Below are 13,001 nucleotides of genomic sequence, written 5' to 3'. Positions count from 1 at the left end.
CAGTGGGCCCCGCCAATGGGGATTATACGTTGGTACTCAGTGAACCCTGCCAGTGGGGGTTATGCGCTGGTGTTTGTGGACTCTGCCAGTGGGGGTTGTGCGCTGGTATTTTGTGGACCCCGCCAATGGGGGTTAAATGTTGGTCATAGTCAAGGCTGTTGAGTTACGAGTGTTTTGAATCGAATCGGATTTATGATTATATTATATGTGAATATTTGAAAATATTCAATTTGTAATAAATCAGCATAAAATATACTCTTATGTTTATTTGCAATATTATTTTTGAAAATTATAAAATATCTAGTTGAGATATTTGTTACTTACTGGGCTGTCTAGTTCATTACCTTTCCTTCTATTTTTCAGATTCAGATAATTAATTTCGAGCGTGGGAAGAAATATTGGGACAGAATTTTTAGAGGCGAGATTTAGCATTGTCAACTTTAATAAACTTAAATCTATTATTTTATTTTTAGCAAAAATTTTATTGGATGTAAGATATTTGATTTAATTACTTGAATTACAGTTGAATAATAATTATTTGAATTTATTCCACTGTGATGCATTGATATCGTGATGAGATGCCTTGCATGCTTATGGAGAGAGTTCTTCATGAGTATGCGGCGGTTGCCGTGATCCTCGATTCACAATCTCGGATCGGAGGCATGACATTAACAGACCTCACGGACTCTGGGAGCGGTGGCCAGTGGAGTGCTTCGTTAATCCATCTGATTTGGTGTGCTGAGCTGGTGACTCCCCGCCTGGTCTGGTCGTCTTCCTAGCAGAGTGGCCTTGATAAATTCCATTCATTTGTTGCAATTCATCTGAGTTGCTTTATAAAAATGGATCAGGGAAAGCGTTATATGCAATATCAGTAAAATCATGAGTGACCAAACTCACGCTTCATAGCCCTTTGCATACCGCAACGTTGGGGTGCAAGCACAACCGACAAAACAATATCAAAGCGGCCATGGTCAGGGAAGCGATAGAATCGACATGGGTAGAGAATCATTCATAAGGTCCAACATAAAGATTAATAATCTGCACGATAACTCTGCAGAATTATACTTATCAAGATGACAGAGACTATTTGCATTGTGAAGAGTCAGAAAGCAGCTCATGCTTGATGAATTTTTCTATATTGGTTCTTTTCCTTTGCGTTCTGAGAAAATATGTTCTCTGCTGTGGATCAAGTGTGTGGATGCTCTTGCCCACCCCAGAATCCAACCACCGGACTGCTGGGCTCAGTGCAACCGCACAATTTTTTTGTCAGTGGGATAATTTGATTACCGAATGAGGGGAAAAAGATGTTATCCCATCTCCAAGCAAAGAAAAAGCAGCACGACATGTTAATGATGTCATGTAAGAGGAGGGAAAAACAGAAGACCTATAGATTTAAATCATAATGGGCAGAACCCATATATCTAGAGAGCAATGCAACCAAGATTCACAAGCTTATACACGCTCTCTTCCCTTATGCACACCACCAAAACCAGAGCAAGAGGAAGAAGAAGAGCACCAAGGTTAATACCCTTCACCTTTTACAAGAGAACAATATATCCCACCACCAATCTTTCCCGCACTTTTTCAGTTTCCATCACCCAAGCTTATTCATTTACAAGATCACAATAATATCCCACCACCAATGTAAAAACCCTCCAAATCCACCTCTCTTTACCTTTGCACTATACCCCCGCATTCCCTATTGCCCGAAACCACGAAGAGAAAAAAAAACCTGCAGCCATAAACAAAAATATTGGGATGATTCCTCTCCTCATAAAAGATGTAAAATTACCTAGGCTGTGGCCGTGCTGGGAATGATTTTGCATGTCGCATCTGTGGATTTGGACGCCGAGATGCAGGACTCATTGTTTGGGAACGCTGCAGCATGTCAACCATGGTTGGTGTCTGATAGGCTTGCGAGAGGCTGCTATCTCTCGAGTCCCCACGTGTTGTTGCCCTCTGCCATGAGTGTGAGCTAAGCCCAGACAGCACATATGCCCGCCCTGATGCTTCATACCTTTGCCTGCTAGCCATCCTTTCTTGCATCTCCCTCAGCTCCACATCCAGCGCCAGGCACAACTGATCCCCCAATCGCCCAGCCAGAGATTCTGACAGCATTCTCCGGCATGCTTCAAGTATGGCGACAGCCTCTGAGAGGTCACCACACTCAGCAGCAGCCCTCGCTTCAGACATGGCCTCCGCAGCCCGGAGTCGGTTCCTCTGACGGTCCACCTCAACGGACATTGTTTGTTCCACAACAATCAATGGCCTTGAGATCTTCACCTCCAAGCCTTCCACATTCACCGTCTCTTTTGACACAGGATCTCTATATCCACAGCTCACTCTGAGCAACGAGGTTTCTTCACAGGCTGGTGGAACATTGACTGACACCAGAAAATCCCTCTCTTCATCCGCATACAAGTCCCCCACCTCAATAGATCCACTCTGACCATCATCTGCGACCTGATTGGCATAGCTACCAGATTTTATGGGGCCAAGGTGCACACCCGGATGCACACACTTCACACCAACATGCATCTCTTGCACCACCACGCTCAGAAGCCCACCAATGCACTGTGCAAATGCATCCTGGATTGTACCCTCAGACTCAATGAAAGAGAAGGTCCCACCAGAGGTCTCTGAAATTGAATGCATTGACTCGGAGTCATGGTCAGCACCAAAACCAAATACATGAACAGGTGTTTGACGACCCATGCCACCACGAATGGAGGATGGAACTAGTGACCGGTAGTCTGGTTGTGCTGGGTGAGAACCACCAGAAGTCAGGGTGACATTATATGTGTCTTGCCCATCGGAGAGCAAAATGATGCTGCAGACAGGATTCTTCTCCTTACGATCTTTGATCAGTTTTGCGCCCTTCCTGAGGCCCTCAGCAATGTTAGTTCCACCACCGGATGTCAGTGAATTGACAGCTTGCAAGGCCTGCTGCCTTCCAGATTCAGACATACGATGAAGGGGAAAGAGTCGCCGAGCAGTTGATGAGAAGGCAATGACAGAAAGCCGGTCAGAGGGCCCAAGGTTTTGAATCACAAACCCCATAGCTCGCTTCAGCAATGCAAGCTTGGTACCTGCCATGCTGCCACTGACATCAAGCACTGTAACAAGGTCAACAGGAGCTCGAGATGTTTTCGAGAGATTAGTGTTCCCATTGGGATTTCCATCACAGGTCAGCACTGTGGGAGAACATGGAGCCTTCAGATGGATTAGAATGGTGAAGTTTCCTTCAGAAACTGACTGTTGAATGGCTGAGAATTCTGGATATGTCTTGATCTCTACTGTGCTCATGCATCCATGTTGGGCATCTTTAGGTGTTTCAGATGAGGAATCCAAAGACTCATCATCATTGAAGACTATAGGCTCCGAACTGTGCAAGAGGGGTGTTACATGGTGAGGCCTATTTAAAGAGTCAACCCGAGGAAGATGCCACAGCATGCTCGCATACCCATCATCTTGGGCCCAGTTGATTGGATTAACTCTGGTTCTTCCATGAGGGCTCTCGGAGGATGGGGGACCTCGAAAGGGTATCTCCTTCCATTTGGCCCTACAAACTGGGCATACATGGTTGCCATGTTTTACATTTGCAGTAATACAATGGAAATGAAAGGTATGTGAGCATTCCGCAGTGAAGAGAGCATGACCATGTCCTGGTTTCATGGAAGCTAGACATATGGCACATGTTTTCTGGAAAATTAAAAAAAAATAGACAGAGTAAACTCAAAAAAACTAAAATTTCAAAGCACATTCACATTAAAGCATTAACCAATAGCAATAGTATTGAGCAGTTACAAAGGTCACGTGGTATAAACAGTCAGCAAGAACAAGGAATATTTAAACACAGAAAAAAAACAAGAAAATAATCATATGGACAAATGGAGTTATCAGAAGCAGTGGCAATATAATTGTCAACAAGAACTTGAGCAAGACAAGTTTTCTGATGATTTTGTTCCACTCAGTTCATGTTAAACAAAAATTATTAAAGAAAGAACTAAATTTCTGATGATTGTGTTTCACTTAATTCACCTTACAGAAAGAATTATTCAGGAATGTAGTGAGTTAATACTCAAGAAACAGCCCAATCTGATGGGCTAGGCTTGAGATGACAATGGTGATGATCAGCTAACAGGTCATCCAAGCTCCAACAAACATCTACCTGTTTCCTAACCAATACTAAGCATTAAAGAAACTATGCTCTTCCTAACAAGAACATTAATTCCATTGCAGTCAGTTCAATAATGAGAAACAAGAAAAACACCGTGGCAAGCCCTCAATCCATTCATTTGAGTTCCATCAATTGAAGAAAGAAAAAATTTTGAAATTTATATATAAATATTGTGTTCAGAGTTATTGCAACAGGTCAAATGAACAACAAGAGGTTTGAGAATTAAAAACACCTAATCAATAACATTAATAAAGGCAATGATGGATTTAGAAACATCCAAATGAAAAAATTATGGCTTGCACAACATAAAGAACTTGAGTAAGAATTTAAAAAAAAAAAAAAAGCTCAGCAAGAAATGGAATAGAGCAGAGAGAGAGAGAGAGAGAGTGGTGATGAAGAACAGTTAAAATTTCATCATGAAACTCGGAAGATTGCATCCTAATTTCTCTAATAAGGCATACTATGGAAATACTCGGAGAGTTCAGTAGAAGAGGAAGACAATAATATTTTATAATTTATTCATACACAAAAATAATAATAATACAGTCAGCAAATCCATGAAGTTAAAAGGTTGCAAGAAGTTGCAAAGGAAACCAGCTTAATTTCGTAACTGTAAACACCAAAGGTTGTACATATTATGGCAACATAGAAAAGTCATCTGTTTTTCAGTGATGTGCTCTTCCAGATTGAAATCCTGTACATTCCGTAGTCATCATTGAAGGCTTGATAAATATCATAAGAATAGCTTGAATCGACTGCTGGTCATCCACATAGTAGAATGCCAATTTTTTTGGCAGACAACTTCAGTTAGATTGGGGGAAGAAAGAATTAGACACTCAAATTGCTTGCAAATTCACCAAGTAACTGAAAATTGCAGAAAACATAGAAGCAACCATAGCTATCAGGTAACTGATATGAATATATCTGATGCATACAATTTGAGTAAGGTGAACCCTCATCCATCTATAAAAACAAATAAAAATGTTTCTTTTCTCGGATGACAAGTTCTGTTCCATTAAGGTTAAATGGTTATCATTCTGGTTATTCTAGCTGATAACTTGGAGTACACAAATAACCCACACATTTTGATTCAATGGATTGCCTCGTGGTACACCACAGGCCAGTATATGCCGCATCTCATAACAATTTTTAAATCCTCACCTTAGGATATGTACACACAGACTCATGTCATCAGCTTCATGGTCTACCCATCAAAGTAGGATAATGAACAGTATTAGAGCTGAATATCAACGTAGTTCCAATTATTGGCCAAACTTAAGACCTTCACAGGTTTCATCAATAAAGTAATTCAATATGCAGAAAATTTTTGAAATAACAGTCGCTCACATCACAGCTTCAACTACGAGCCTCATATGTGATCCTGCTACCTATTTTAGTACTTCAAAATAAATCTGTTAAACTGAACATGAACACCACACAGAGCAGGTGGAGCAGGAATTTGGAATTATTTAGAAACTATGTTTCACCAACAGAAATACCAAACATGAGGATATCAATAAACTCTACTAAGTTTCCTTTTTTATGTAATCATGAACACTTAACCTATGCTGCCCCACAAGTCAAGGTGGCCTTCTGTTCCTAGCCGAGGAAGCTATTTTTCTATTCAGGCTAAGACAGAGGATGAGGAAAAAGGCAACCTGAAGCTACCCTTGCCTGATAAGCAAAACGGCAACTGGGCCTTAAAAGGGAGATGGTCTAGTGAACTTTATCGCCTACAAAGAGGAGAAAAATGAAAAAGGATCGCAGAAAGCAAGCAATAAAACGCCATCATCTCAATTCCATGATTTGATAGAACAGCACCAAAAGAGAAGACAGAAAAAAAAAAAAAAAAAAGAGCATCAAAGCAAAAGAGAAACCACCTACTCATATATCCCCATTCTCATATAAAAATAGCGGAACCGGAAGCATCAAGAAAAGACATCCAAAAATAGTAGTCGTTCAACCAGACTGAGGTAACCCCAGATCGCAAGATTCCAAAAGAATAAATAAATAGCCATTAATGAACAAAAATATCATCAAAAAAAAAATTATAGATCGATTCTATAATGATCTCAGAAGAGATAATTACTGTTCGGAGTCAAAAAGTCCAGACCTTAAATGATCTGCTTCCGGATTTAGAAAGCCGGAGGCCGGAAGAAGTCGGAGTCGGAGTGGTGGGCATCAAGGCGCGGAAATCCGAGGTCCCGGACGGCGGAGAAACCACGGGGGCGTTTGAGGACCTCCCGGAGGGATCATCAGACGGCGAGGCGTCGTCGAGGGCTTTCGGGACATAGACGCAGAGGTTCAACCCGAGGGCAAGCTTGGCTTTCCTCCATGTGCTTCCCATTTTTCGCCGAAACGAGATCGATAGGCTTCGGATCAGGGGTTTGGATATGTCTTACACGGACTAGACCTGCTTCATTTCTGAAACTCCGACAGGATTCTAAGAGATCGGAACTAGGGTTTCACGATCGGCGGAAGACACGGAAGTATTTTTCCAAGAGCCGGGTCTAGGGTAGCCGACGGAAGTGGTTTTCCTCCTTTTTGACGAGCCGCAATTGCCCCGAGAGAGAGAAGCAAAGGGTATGCTTTTCGGAGCTTGGTTGGGAGCAGCTTTTTGGAATTGTGAGGAGGAGGAAGTGGAGCTGGGACTCGAAAAGATAGGAATTTGTTCTCATTTATTCCCGATCTAGCATTCCCGGTCCACCGTTGGATCACCCACCGCACAGCTCGTAAAGCGCTACGAACTTGGTCATTCATCCGACCGCACGGATCGCAAATCGACCATTGGATGATCCGACGGTGAATTTGCGGTGAATCCTCCTTTCGCGCGAAAGGTACGACCCCGACTCCGTTTCCGAAATACTCCTAGGCCACTTCAATATTACAGGACTGCCCCTTCGCAGGACCGCGCTGACACGAGGGACGGGGTCGTATCTTCCGTGCGAAAGGAGGATTCACTTTGGTTCACGCCATTGGATCATCCACCGATCGCTTTGAGGGCTGTGCAACCGGATAATTGAGAGTTTGGGAGCGCTTGGAGGCTGTGCGTTGGTTGATCCAACGGTGATTCGCGCGAAGGAAGGTGAATCCTTCTTTGTGGCGGAAGATACAACTCCGATCCTTGGAAAAGGGGTGATCAAACTTTTGAAGGGACCATGAGATTTCGGCCATTTTGAGAGCTGAGAGGGAATCAGAGCGTCCAACGGCGCTTCCTTTGATATCGCTATCGCATTCATTCTTACAGCACCGACGAGCGGACACCACACGATATCCATGTAATGGAACCCATGTTTTGCTTGGGTGATGTACGAAATGACGTGGACGATATCGCTTGCCCAGTCCTTTGTCGCTGTTGAAACGTGGCATGTTATGGAGGCCGACAACTGGATGGCCTGGTCTCCGTATTCTACCTAGAATAAGACGGCAGGATGCTGAAATTACCGGTCAGGCAGTGGACACGTCGAATCTCCATAAAACTGTACTCGAATCTCGATCGTGGGATTTTATAATTTTAAAAAATCGAAATACTAGAAATGAGCAAATTATTCACGACATATCGCCTGAGTTTGGCGCTTAATTACCTGCATCGACCGGTACAATCACCCGTCTTTTTTTTTTTTTTTTTCCGACAGCGAGATCAATCACGCGAGAGGGGCAGAGCGAGGCACACCTCATCTGAGACAGGGGTATATCAGTAAACGGAACCATTACTTGCCAAGAGTTTTCAATTGTCCGGACATGATGGGGGTTGGAACGGAAGCATGGTCCACAATTAGGTTGAAAACTTGTATTATAAGCTTATTTGGATGTTGAAAGCAGCCATCCCGCCAACATTTTACGCCAAAGAAAATTCGACACATAAGGGGAAAAAGTTGAGAAATGAAAGCGAATAGAGATGTAATTATCATCTAGCGTTGGAGATTAACAAGGAATAATTCTGAATGGACTGTTGCGAGAAATTTCCACCTTCTATCCACTCCTTGTCTAATTTGATTTGATTTTTGTGACATCATCTTATTCTTTAACCTTATTGAAATTTTTTTTTTTCGTTTGCTCATCTTAATTTGTGTATTCCTTATCCTTTCTTGTATATAAATTATTCTTGTTGTAGTTTAAGAGGAAGAATATCATTAATCTCACATTGATTGTGAGTGAATGATGACTCAGACTTATATAAGAAGGGATCATGCTTTCCGCATGGGGTATGTTTTGGATTAAAATTCAAAAAAATAGAATCATGAGATTCATGGATCAAAGCAGGTAATATCTCACATGTCGAGTAATGAGTCTTTGTCCGCAATAATTCTTAATAAAATATGATAGATTTGTCTTCACTTAGCTCAAAAAAAAAGTAAAAAAAAATTCTTTTACTTAAAAAAAATTTACAAATATGAAAGAAGCATGGGAAATCAAAGGAGTCAAGATTTCATCGCTTTTTTATCTCGAGGATACGACTATACAATAAATCATCTTCTTGTTGAAACCCTAGCTTTAGTCTATGTTGAATTTAGAAGTTAAGTGGTCCCACACATAAGTGGTGTTGGTGTTAAACCGTGGTGACATAGTCAGGCAATAATCGAGTAAGTACATCTTGTGAAGAGTGAATTTGCAAGGTAAGTCTTTTTGTTGGAGATTGTTTGGTGGAAGATCCTCCAATGTCAAAATTAGCTGGAGTAAGGGAATAGTAAATAGAACCACAAGTGCAAGATCTAAGAAAAAATATTTAGAAAAAACTCACTCTAGTCTCCCTCCTACCTTCTTTTATATAGGGTGAAGTAGCAGTTATCTGCTAACTTCCGCTGGTTTTATGAGAATTATAAATTTGTAGTAGGTTGTAAATGGATAATTACTCTTGCTCATGATTTAGTAATTATAATCAATTAATGCCCACGTCGAATAATCATTTTTCGACCCTAATCTTTTGGAGTCAAAGGTTACAATTTTTTCACAAATGGCCGTAAATACTCGACCAACGTCCGAATAACATAATCGATCAGCCACTGAGTTGATGACTGGATTATGAGCATCTGTATTGTCTAGAATAACTCCAGACATGCTTGGCCAAATATCGGGTTATATTGTCAGGTTGTTATCGAAATCGGATGTCCGAGTATTTATCCCAACAGCTGGTAATAAGTGCCAGATATAAATTGATCACAACCTACATGTTTCTTATCTGGTGTCAGTAAATATCAGGTACATGAATCCAACCGAGGTGTTGAAGGTAAACGACAGCAGAACATTTCCTATGTTACCATATCACGCGGATGTTCTCCTTTCGCCGCCGGTGAACGTTCATACTTGAGCATGAATGCTAAAATATCATGGAGGTGTCGTTAAATATGAATGGTTTATCGACGATGCTGCTGTAGGGCTCGCGAAAGTGTTGCCAAATTCACTGTAGGACTCAACCTTAATTTCCCGGAGGAAATACGTGCAATATTCGCATGGAATCTTCTATATGGTATTTGTGTTAACTACATCCTATTCGGCTCACCAAATCTTACTTTTATACTCGAGCCACCAGTGCTGTTTCAAGGGGACAGGAAGTTGGAAGCCAGCTGGCAGTATTAAATTAAGGACATTCCATATTTCACAGCAACGCGACATTCGTATTGTATATAGCCCCGATGGAGAGCAAATAGAATATTATGTATAATGATTGTGAAGTTCGATGCTTGTTATTATTCTATCGTAATAAATTTTTAGTTTTCTCGAGGGTCGGATAAGATCATGGCATATCGACAATGGATCATGGATTTTAGAGGACCAGTAAATTATGCTGTTCATTTGACTTTCTGCGTTTCCCCGGACAAAGATTGGAAGAGGGCATCTCTTAGCCCGTTGATTCGGTTAATTGGATTGCATCCATTTAAAAGAGATTCGCAAGTGTTGTTGAGGATCGGCTCGATGGTCCGCATCACATGACCCACAAGCCCATGTCGGGGTCCGGGAAAGGGAAAATGGTAGGACTCGTCGTTTTCCCGCTTAAAGGCATAAGGAAGAGTTTATTGAAGGAACAAATAAAAGAAAAAGAAATAAAAATAAGCATGTGGGATCTGATTCTTGGTAGAATTAGCGGGGGCGATGGATATGGTTCTATATATGATGATGAGCTCGATTAATCTGCCCGAGCCCCGCGTCACGTGCCTCGCACTAGAATTATTAGCCGGGGAACCTTGATACCTGATGGGACCGTGTTTATGCAGCAGCAGCAGCAGCAGCAGCATTCTTTCCATTGTCAACGCGACGTCACCCAACCGTGGCGAGTTGGCCAACCATGCCCTGAGAGTTGTTTGTCGTCGCCACGCTCGCGGCACGAGGACAATAATTGGAGTTCGCGCGCAGGACCAGACTCGATCCATTGTGATTCGTAATCGTATCCGTGGCCTTGCAGTCCACTTAAAAGCTGGGCAAATCTTTTCCGTCGCTGGTGATCACGCCGGACACTCTAGCAGTACTAGAAATGCCCACCTAACATGGACTCGGATGAATTATTGTCCTGTCAATGTTAAAGCCTGCTCAGATTGGTGCTTGGCCGGTGGTTTCATTTACAGGAAAATTATTTGAGTACCAAGCCTTGGTTCCCGAAGTTTGTCTATATACTTTCGTACCAGTCGAGCATGGGCAAAGGGAATCTGTATAGGATAAAATTGGCTAAAGTTTGTTGGAGGCGTGCGTATGGTAATTAATTAATTATTCGACAAATGCATTTAGTCTTTCCTCTCTCCTGCTTAAATAAATAAATAAATAAATAAAACGAATGAATGCAGCTGGCTGAAACTTCCAAGAACCGTAGGGTTCCTGCTGCAGACAAGTCAGGGATTGCGATGGAGGTACAATAGCATCAAATTTAAGATGTGCTGCATAACCATGCATTGCACTTACGCAGACCGGTTTAGCAAAATCATTTGGCTGCTTCGATTTTGGACATGCTTGAAATATGTTAATATTTTCACTTTTTGTTGGTACTTGCAGCGCAAGGATGGTATAATGCAAATCAAACGTTTGCGTAAATGGTTCTAGCCTTAATTTGGAAATAATGCATGATGGACCCAAGCTAGCATATATCATCGAGCCAGGAACTGGTTCACGGCATCGCAGGTGCGTCCTCAAAATTATTTATTTGTCCGTACTTCATACATAGGGTCCGTCCGTCACGTGATGGCTGCCTGACGTGGGCCACCATCATGATGTCGCATGTTGCAGTCATCAGCTCTTCATCTGGTGGTTTTCTGCGTTACAAGTTCACAAGGGGCGCATGTATGCAAGAAGGAACATGCATGGAAAGGGTCCACCATCATCCCACAGACACAAAATGCAAGGCCGGCAGCAGAACTGGCACCACCGCCACCACCAGTACCCTTTTCTCTAACGCCACGGATAAGCATGCCATATGCGTACACGGAGAGAGAAAGATTCCATGTCATCTCATTTGATGTTATATATGCAGCATGGAATTCCACACATATGCTTTTATGATCGACAGCAGGCCGCTGTTTTTTCGATCTAAAAAATAAACATCAGCATGGGTTGAAAGTTATTTGATTCCCCGCTGATGTTAGACTATAAACATACTAGCACATCGATTGCGTGATCACTCGGTTAGGATTCCTTAACGTCTACAGCTGAGACAATCTTTTTTTGTTTTTTCCCTCAACGGTCAAAATGATTTTCCAAAGTCTCTTTTTCGGGAATATTAATGGAGAAAAAGACGGGACACTTCCACTCTTTTATTAATTACATAAAAAAATGATCGATGATTCTTCATAGTCAAATAAAATTTTCAAAAAGATTTGGTCTGTGCATTGTTGGACAATTTATGACTATATATATATATATATATATATTTATTTATTTATTTATTTATTTATTTATTTATTTATATATATACATTTTTTGAGCTTTTGTTTTGAAAATTATGGTTGGAATGCCGTCCTCTGAAATTTGCACTCAACGATCGCATGGTGCAAGTGACTAAACTAGATCCAGTCAGATATTATTATTTTATTAAGTTAAATGACAAAATTATCTATATACTTATATAGGTATGGCAATGCAGGATAATATCTTGTGTTGACAAATTCCAAAGAGAGTAGTCATCATATATGGCGACATGCATCATGTAGCTTTATTGATAATTAAGTTTGACCGAGTTTGGAGTTAGAGCATTAATATATTTCTTTTGATGCTACATGCAAGCCTAAAGTTAAATTAAAAAAAAAATTCTTGCATCAAATTTGTGCTTTATTCTAAATAATGGGGTTGGTGTGTGGATATACAAGCTAAATCTTTGAGTTGTTGGCAGCAGATTTAGCATAGATTCACCTTTCACGTAGAAGAGACTGTTCGAGGTTGGACCTTAAAAAAAATATATGTTTCATCAATAGTAATGTTGACTAATGCAGGGCAAGAGTGACATGCATGAATTTATGCTGTTGCGCATATGATCACCTTGGAACATAGCTAGCCAGGGAGCTCTTCGGTGTCATCCTCGATTGTTATAATATTTTATGTTTTTTTGGGTAAAGTATAATATTTTATGTTCATAATTAACCAAATGATTGGACCTCTCCCGTGCTAGACGAGACCTTTCTTTTTTTCTTTTTTCTTTTTTTTTTGCTTTTTTTCGTTTTCCACAAAAGGCATTAAGAAAAATGTGGTACCTTCTAATTAAGTTTGTAACTGAAATTATTCACAATGAATAAACAGAAAAATACTAGCGATTCTAACACGTGCATTAGAGAAGCGTCGCGGTTGTGTTGCTTAAGCAAACCCTGCTTCATACTTTTTATGATGAATCACCCTAAAAATCCTG

The 13,001-nt window shown here is 41.1% G+C and overlaps 1 protein-coding gene across 1 annotated transcript; it reads right to left on the bottom strand.

Moving 5' to 3' along the window:
• Nucleotides 1–1,391: 1,391 nt before the first annotated feature.
• LOC105033421 (E3 ubiquitin-protein ligase WAV3) lies at nucleotides 1,392–6,808 on the bottom strand. The gene is made up of 2 exons (XM_010908220.4): nucleotides 6,294–6,808; nucleotides 1,392–3,702 (listed from the first exon to the last, which is right to left on the bottom strand). Exons 1-2 carry the CDS (start codon nucleotides 6,525–6,527, stop codon nucleotides 1,789–1,791), a joined length of 2,148 nt encoding a protein of 715 aa, XP_010906522.1. The 5' UTR covers nucleotides 6,528–6,808; the 3' UTR covers nucleotides 1,392–1,788.
• Between the last annotated feature and the right edge of the window lie 6,193 nt (nucleotides 6,809–13,001).

This window comes from Elaeis guineensis, chromosome 16, assembly GCF_000442705.2.
Source record: "Elaeis guineensis isolate ETL-2024a chromosome 16, EG11, whole genome shotgun sequence".
NCBI classification, from domain to species: domain Eukaryota; kingdom Viridiplantae; phylum Streptophyta; class Magnoliopsida; order Arecales; family Arecaceae; genus Elaeis; species Elaeis guineensis.
This window is presented reverse-complemented; position numbering and strand designations above follow the sequence as displayed.

Coding starts and splice junctions, on each gene's coding strand:
- LOC105033421 (XM_010908220.4), bottom strand. CDS start 6,527: ATGGGAAGCACATGGAGGAAAGCCAAGCTTGCCCTCGGGTTGAACCTC. Junction 3,703..6,293: donor CCGGAAGCAGATCATTTAAG/GTCTGGACTTTT, acceptor TTAATTTTCCAG/AAAACATGTGCCATATGTCT.